This window comes from Brachypodium distachyon, chromosome 3 (genome assembly GCF_000005505.3).
Source record: "Brachypodium distachyon strain Bd21 chromosome 3, Brachypodium_distachyon_v3.0, whole genome shotgun sequence".
In the NCBI taxonomy this organism is placed as follows: domain Eukaryota; kingdom Viridiplantae; phylum Streptophyta; class Magnoliopsida; order Poales; family Poaceae; genus Brachypodium; species Brachypodium distachyon.
The window spans coordinates 31,032,274-31,040,051 of NC_016133.3; the positions used below are offsets into that span (position 1 = coordinate 31,032,274).

General features: G+C 47.5%; 2 protein-coding genes across 2 annotated transcripts; one reads left to right on the plus strand and one right to left on the minus strand.

The window, feature by feature from the left end:
- Nucleotides 1–444: 444 nt before the first annotated feature.
- Nucleotides 445–3,830, plus strand: LOC100823794 (uncharacterized protein YpgQ). The gene is made up of 7 exons (XM_003574041.4): nt 445–892; nt 1,009–1,039; nt 1,149–1,167; nt 1,335–1,435; nt 1,839–1,934; nt 2,403–2,575; nt 3,294–3,830. Exons 1-7 carry the CDS (start codon nt 452–454, stop codon nt 3,378–3,380), a joined length of 948 nt encoding a protein of 315 aa, XP_003574089.2. The 5' UTR covers nt 445–451; the 3' UTR covers nt 3,381–3,830.
- Nucleotides 3,831–3,841: 11 nt separating this feature from the next.
- Nucleotides 3,842–6,854, minus strand: LOC100824104 (cytochrome P450 86B1). Its single transcript, XM_003574042.4, has 2 exons — nt 5,414–6,854; nt 3,842–4,532 (listed from the first exon to the last, which is right to left on the minus strand). The coding sequence occupies exons 1-2, from the start codon at nt 6,677–6,679 to the stop codon at nt 4,155–4,157; spliced, it is 1,644 nt and encodes a 547-aa protein (XP_003574090.1). The 5' UTR covers nt 6,680–6,854; the 3' UTR covers nt 3,842–4,154.
- Nucleotides 6,855–7,778: the final 924 nt, after the last annotated feature.

The following is a 7,778-nucleotide window of genomic DNA, read 5'->3' on the forward strand; positions in this document are numbered from 1 at the left end:
TATACCGGAAGGAGGTAGCACTCCCTCCCGGGTATGTAAGGCCCACACGGAAATTTATCCAAACTTTGACAAAAAATTACATTAGTTATATGAGTTTATTATGACACAAACGAGATATCTTTGGATTCATATTAAAATTTTTTTTTAATAGTATAACTTTTATATAGATATCTTAAATGTTACTCGCTCCGATTCAAAATTCTTGTCTCAAATTGTCCAAATATGAATGTATCTATTCTTAAAAAACATATATATACATGTAATATTTCGTCAACAACTTAAGATCGGAGGTAGTATTCGTATAATTGTTAGTCAAAGTATTTGCACTGAATTGAAGACATTTGTTATGGAATACTATTTTATCCTTATGTTGATCCATAGATCAGCTCCTAACACCGCTCTTGTTGTCCACCAACACCCACATTCTATAGCTCTCTCTGGGTCGAGGGGAATGTGGCCAGCATCCAAAACACAGATGCACATGTTTTGTTTGTGCCGTCTCGACCAACCATCTTGTCTCGTCATTGGGTCCGCGAGGTCGATTAACGCATCCACGCCAAAGGAATTGAGCCAAAACGCTTCAAGTAGGGAGATCGAGAATCGTCTTCTTCGAGTCCGACGAAGCGCCACTACGGGTCGATCTGAACCGTTGGCGAGATTCAACCATCCTATCCAGTTTCAGCACGCTCGGCCGCCTCCTGCTCCTGCACACGGCGCGCACGAGGGAAAAAAGATGGCGGCGGCGGCGGTGCGGCGCGCGGAGGAGCTGGTGGAGAGGGAGATGAGCGGGCGCGACGCCTCCCACGACGCCGCCCACGCGCTCCGCGTCCGCGACCTCGCGCTCTCCCTCGCCGCCGAGCAGGGCCTCTCCTCCCCCGACCGCCTCCTCATCGTAACCGCCCCTTACCCCTTTCCCCTTCTTCCCTGCGCCTGTTCTCCCTCTTGCTGTGCGGGGTTTCACTTACCCGATTTTTCTTGCATCGGTGGGGTTTGAATCGATTGCTCCAGGTGGAACTGGCTGCTCTGCTGCACGACATCGGTAAGCCGTTGTTGCCCCCCGCTGCTCCGTCCTTGATTTCGTTTGCATACTCTCGGATTTGAACAACTGACGGGGAATGCCAAGTTTTTGCTACCTCCTTTTGATGCAGGGGATTACAAGTATACCAAGTGAGGGAGCTTCCCGTTGGTTTGTTTAATTCGTTCTTTCCATATTGAATAGTTCAAGGAAGTTGAGTTATAGTTAGCTGAACTGCTGATTGTACAAGTGGTTCGGAATTACTGTTGCTGGGGAATGTTCATTGCTTGGTGAGTGAATGCAATGGGGTGATGGACAGGGATAATATGGAGGATATGAGCATAGTCGAGAGGTTTCTTCAAGATGTGGGATTGGAGAAGGGCCAGAGGGAGGAAATTGTGTCAATTATTACAGGGATGGGTGAGTTGTCCGTGTTCATGTGTCTGCAAATGAAATTTTATGCTATCATATTTTAGCAGGAAACAAATGCCTTTTATTGTCATCTTGTTTGTTCAATCCTAGAGCTCACTTGGAGCACAATCTTAGTTCATATTCAGACACGTGCTTTTGGCTTATTCCACATGTTATTTTTCTCTTTTGACATGTGGTCATCTTACTAGCAGACCATGTTATCTCTTCATGCGACCATACTTCCATTTTGCTGCAATAGGAAAAGAAGATTCTTCATTGTGCCATTTGAAAGATCATTGATATTTTATGTTACTTGATCTGAATACCCACTAGTGGTCAGCATGTCAAAACATACTTGAAATACCGTTGCACAATGCATGTCTACCTCTTATACCTCAAATCTCAACTGCAGGATTCAAAAATGAAGTTTCAGGGAAGGCTGCTGAGCCCACACTTGAGTTTGCAGTTGTGCAAGATGCAGATCGTCTGGATGCAATTGGTGCAATTGGTAAGTACTGCTCAAACACAATAGCTATGCAGAACTCTAGTTGTGCACATTCTTTCTGCAAGTCCAGTCTCGTATTTGTCTTTATTTTGGTTCTGCTGCTTAAGTTTGCTGAATGATTGTTTCATCATTTGCTAGAAATGGCCTAGAATTAATTGTAAGCTATACTAAGGTTTGGATCTCCACAGGCAATGCAAACAAACAATATGTCTAAGTCCCTGGCACACAAATTGATTGAACAGAAGCATTACTGGTAGCATGCATATGAAAGACAGGAGGATTCAAAATTTTGTGGTTCTTTTTGTGCTGACTTGAACTGATAAATGCTTACATGTTTCTCAATTTTATATTTGAACTATGGCCAAAGAAAACTGAGAATGTACATTTTTCTTGATGCCCGTTTGGTCATATTTAGTTTGAATAAGAGGTTCTCTCGCCTAATCTTCCCAAGTAACAAGTAAACACTGGTAGGTGTTGCAAGATGTTTTACATATGGAGGGAGCAAGAACAGTGCATTGCATGATCCTAAAGTACTTCCACGGGATAATTTGTCAAAAGAGAAGTACATGTCTAAGGAGAAACAAACATCAATTAATCATTTCCACGAGAAGCTTTTCAAGTTGAAGGACATGATGAAGACAGAGGTAAGGGGACTGACCTATGTAATAGAACTCTTCTTAATGCTGCTCATTTGTATAAACCTAGGAAGAAAGTGAAACCTATTGAACCTAGTAAGAGTACCAGAGTTATGTTAATGTCTACTTTGCTTCACTTATACATAAACTGAGTGCTATGGTAACCCATGTGTTGCTACGAAAAAAAAAGAGCGGCAATATAATTTGGCAAAAGAGCGCATTTGCCTTTGATTGATCATTGATTGTATGTGACAAACAATTGCACATCTCATATAAAACGGGATAACAATTAAACAGGGAAGAGTGGGGTTGACTTAATTCTTGGTACAAAATGGGTTGCATGCGATTAGAATAAGTTAATCATTTACTCTATGCTATGTCACATGCCTAAGATTTTGAGTTTGAGTCTCCTCTCAATATTTGTTTATTTGTGCCATTTTCAAAGGTTATAGTCTCACATATAAGTAAAAGTAGAGGTGAACTCGCCGCCAATTCTAAACTTTGTAGGTGTAGTATAGATATGAACAGTAGATTCGGCTTATTACTGCTCCTGTTATATCTGTTGATGTCCCAATAATTACTTGTTTGTTCCCTATTTTACTTTATAGGCATTTGTCATAGTATCATTTTTGGTTTACTTGAGTACAGGCACTTCCTGATCCTTGTAGGCTGTAGCATTCCTTTATCTGTTCCATACATACTGACACGTAGTTCACTTGGGACATAGGCCGGGAAAAGGAGAGCAGAGAAAAGGCACAAATTCATGGAAGATTTTGTGGCTGAATTCTATGAAGAGTGGAGTGGCAGGGCTTGAAGTTGACCAACCAGGTTGTGGACGTGTGTGGCAAGGCTTGAAGTTGGCCAACCAACTTTCAGCAACTCATGTCATTTCCTGCTGACAAGGGATCCAAATAAACAAGGGACTAATCCAGAGGAGTTGTTGAATCTGCTAAGACTCTTCAGAATAAAGGGTCGAAACCCCAGCACCAACTTGTATTACAAAGAAGCCACAAAGCGCCATCTAGCCACCTCACTGTTCATGTTCTGGCAAAACTTTGTTCAAACCACTACAAGCAATATTAGGCAATGGTGGATAAGATTACTGTTGAACAAGTACTTTCCCTCAATGCCCCTGATCACTCTGCATGTGTCGTTTATGTTGTATCATGTTATGGTTCATCTGTAGCATTGCTGAGAAGTAATCACACTGGTGTTGTTAATTAGCATTGCTGGGAAATAATCACACACTGTTGTTGTTAAGTAATCACACTGGCATTTATTCAAACAGATGCCATCACATCTTGCAGCTGTTTTTTGTATTAGTGCCAATAATATAATGCCAACATTCCACCAGTAACACCACCTGAAGCTGCATCGCTTCACCATCACAGGTACACATACAGATATTCTTGGCTATACTATACTTTGAGCTACCATTACAAAACGAAACAAATCAGAAGACATAGCAATATAATAAAAGTGTAAAGCAAGAAGGAAAAAAATAGAGGGAAGCTTTTCCACACAGCCCCAGCTTTTCTTTCACGAAGTATCAACAGAGCGCACAGCCGCCGCAAGACATGATCCAGAGCTAATTGGCCTTGTCCCTCTTGGCCAGCATCACCTTGAGCCCATGCTTCATGTAGAGCGTGAGCGCCATCTTGGGCACCACCGGGTGACCCTCGACGACGTTGACGCGGTAGCGGCGGAGGATGGAGGCGGCGGCAAACTTCATTTGGTAGTAGGCGAAGTCCTTGCCGAGGCACAGGCGCGGGCCGCCGTTGAAGGCGGTGAACTTGTAGGCAGACTCGCCCATGAACCGGCCGTCCCTGAGCCACCGCTCCGGCCTGTAGTCCCTGCAGTCCTCCCCCCAGATGCTCTCCATCCTCCCCATGGAGTACATTGCGTAGATCACTTTGGTGCCCTTCTTCAGCACCGTGCCGTCTGGGAACACCTCGTCCTCCACAACCTGATCATCATTCGGTGATCATCAGAAAGTTATGTAATGTTCTGGGAAATGTTAAACAGGCAGATATCTCTCAGGTGACATGGGCTAACTTGTTGGCGATAGCTTGTCGCCAGTTTATTTTTTTGTCATGATTACTTTTTACATAGTCCAAGTAGATAGAGGTAGGTGATCTGACAAGACGTTTTTTTTATCTAATCCACAATTATGAACTTTGCAAGGTAAAAGGTACCTTTGTTCGCAATCAACTTTGGAAACCTATAATTATGTAGTTTAGTGAACTATGAACAGGTACAACTGCAGCCGGATCTGTCCAACATGTGTCTCTATCAAGTTGAAGCAGAGTTTTCATGACTTCACACAAAAGTAAAGAAAGATTACTACTGCTAGTAGATAACCAACTCGCAACCTGTATAACTATTGCATTAATTCCGCATATCAGCTTCATTATGCAAGTTCCAAACATTAGTACAGTATTTATGTTTGGGAATTTTGAAGATGCAACGACTAGTGCATGCGTTCACCAACTTGAGGAACAGTCAACCTCAATAGTACTATCTACAACAAATCGAGGAAGTTTTGAGTCTTATTTCTTCATGCAGATGGGTCAGAAGGGGAAAAAGGCCGGTGACTCATGCACTTGGGATTGAGAACATGGCATCGCGAGGACGATCGAGTTGGTTATTTCCGCACGAAACAGCAACGCGAAATACTACAGTAACGCAAGATCAGAGAATGAAAATTACATGCTCACTCGCTCACGCTTCTAGCTCCTTCAGTCTATCAAAAGCAGCAGTACATGCATAATTGCATACGCACCGTATTCAACGTAGTACGTACTGTAGAAGGCAACGGCATACGTATAGAAGTAGAAAGATACGTACCTCCTTGTGGTCGACGGGGACGGACGGGTAGAGCCGGAGCGCCTCGGAGAGCGCGGCGTGGAGGTACTCCATCCGCTTCACCTCCTCCGGCTGGAACACGAGCTCCTCCTCCTCCTTCTCTTCGCCCCTTCCATCGCTTCGCGCCGCCACGATGCGCTCGATCTCCTCCAGGATCTTGCCCTCCACGGCGGGGTTCTTCCCGAGCAGCCAGAAGAACCACGCCAGCGCCACGGACGACGTGTCCCGCCCGGCCAGGATGAAGTTGACGCAGATGTCGCGTAAAAACTTGTCCGAGTAGGCCACGCCGCCGTGATCCGGGTCACGCATCTTGGTGAACACCGTGAGCAGGTCCGACCTCGCGGTCAACGACTTGTCATCGGCGTCGGCCTCGGCGGTGGCGAGCTCCTCCCTGCGCTTCCTGATGACGTCGTAGGCGAACTCGTCGACGCCCGCGAGGGACTTCCTGAGCACGCGCTCGTGTCCCACGCCCAGCGCGCGCATGGCGCGCCACACCGTGGTGGGCGTGACGAAGCGCACGATGGTGGCCTCCGTGGCGTCCTCGAAGGCCCGGGCGAAGGGGATCTCCGGAAGCCCCTTCTGCAGGCACCCGGGGTCGACCCCGAAGGCGATCATGCACACGTTGTCGAACGTGAGCCGGAGCAGCACGTCCTGGAGGTCGACGGCTTCCCCGGAGGCTTCGGTTTCCGCCAGCACGGGGAGGAGCCGCCCGTGGACGAGCTCCACAAGCGAGCTGGCCGTGAGCGCCCGGAACTCTGCCGAGTGGAACTCGAGGCTGGCCGCCTTCCGCTGCCGGCGCCACGTGTCGTCGTCCGCGCCGAAGATGCCGTCGCCCAGGAGGTCCCGGACGTTGTCCCGGAAGTAGGGGCCCTTGGGGAAGCTCCCGAATTTGGTCTTGAGGAGGTGCTCGAGGTTGCGCGGGTCGGAGGTGACGACGCAGTGGAGGTTGGTGAACCAAGGGCCCTTGAAGGTGAAGGTGCCCGCGCGGGCGTTGAGGACGCCCGTGATCCACTCGTACATGTCGCCACGGACGCCCAGGAGCAGCGACGGGAGCATGCCCACCACGGGCCAGCACGGGAGCCCCAGCGACCGCCGCTGCCGGAGCGAGTGGATGATCACGAAGATGGAAATGGCCACCAGGATCTCCACCGTCTGCACCTCCGGGAGCATCCCCGCGAGGCCGCCGGTGCCGAGAAACCCCGGCGCCGCCGTCGTGGCGTTGTGCGCGGCGCCGCTCGAGATGTCCATGGTGCGCGCTCTAGCTAGCTTACGGCGCGCGTACGTTTGGTTTGGATAGGCAAAATTAAGCTGGTGTTGGCGTCCTGGCGTGTGGCGCGTTTGTTGGCGATGTGTAGAGTGTGACTGTGTGTCTTGAGGAAGAACGAGGTGTGTGTGTGTGTGTGTGAGATTATGGAAGGGTTCTTGCCTTGGGGGGGTTGATATAGGTGGCCTTGTCGTGTGGTTGCTTGATGGCAACGTATGGCCGTTTGATCTTGGTGAGCTAAAAGACTTGTGACAACGAACTAATGCTTTGTGGCTTGCTTTGAGTGGCTCTCGCACGTCGGTTTCGTCTTCGGGAGGCTTCATTCATCATGCTCTGCTTCTCGTGCTAAAGTATTCCATTGCCATTTCGCATCTCAACAAGGGAGCCGCCGCGCGCCTCCCGTTCCTTCTGATACCGGGGGCAACCAAACCTTACCTGCTGCCACTCACATCTCCTCCCTCCCTCTGTGCATCGCATCCCACATTTTTTTTCCTTAAACTAGTTTATGTGGTTGTACTTAATATCCGTTAGAGATATGTGTATACATCGTATACTTTATCGTGTAAATTACTAAGGTTTTGTTTGGATACAGATATTCAAGACTTAATAATTGAATTGCCTCCGATATCAGATCAACTTATGTATTGAACTCTATATTCGCGAACGAGTCTGTGGCCTGGTGGTTAGAGGCTCTAGTAGCAATGTTCCAGGATTCGACTCTCGATGGGAGCGAATATCAGGCCGAAGGGCTAAAAGAAATCCACTGGTCTGTTCCGCGCCAAAATATAGGCGTAGGACCGGTTTGTCTCACATGGGCTGCAACGACAGTATGTATGGATGGGGCATGAGATATTGAATTGGACTCTACCACCAATTATTTTGTTTGCTTGTACAAGATATCGTTAGTTGGATCAAGATAGCAGTGAATCCTAATTTTTCGTTTGGATGTTCATAGAATTAAATTCAGCCAGAGCTCTCCACAATTCGCAGAGCTCCGAGTAATGGCCGAAATAGTTTGTCAGAGCTCACTAGAGTACGTAGGCACAAGTTCGTAGGAGTTTACCGGAGTAGTCGTCGGTCCCT

Excerpts from the sequence above, each read along its gene's own strand:
- LOC100824104 (XM_003574042.4), bottom strand. The coding sequence starts at position 6,679 with ATGGACATCTCGAGCGGCGCCGCGCACAACGCCACGACGGCGGCGCCG. Across the intron at positions 4,533-5,413 it reads TCCCCGTCGACCACAAGGAG|GTTGTGGAGGACGAGGTGTT; the intron begins GTACGTATCTTT and ends AATGATGATCAG.
- LOC100823794 (XM_003574041.4), top strand. The coding sequence starts at position 452 with ATGTGGCCAGCATCCAAAACACAGATGCACATGTTTTGTTTGTGCCGT. Across the intron at positions 893-1,008 it reads CCCCCGACCGCCTCCTCATC|GTGGAACTGGCTGCTCTGCT; the intron begins GTAACCGCCCCT and ends CGATTGCTCCAG. Across the intron at positions 1,935-2,402 it reads GGATGCAATTGGTGCAATTG|GTGTTGCAAGATGTTTTACA; the intron begins GTAAGTACTGCT and ends AAACACTGGTAG.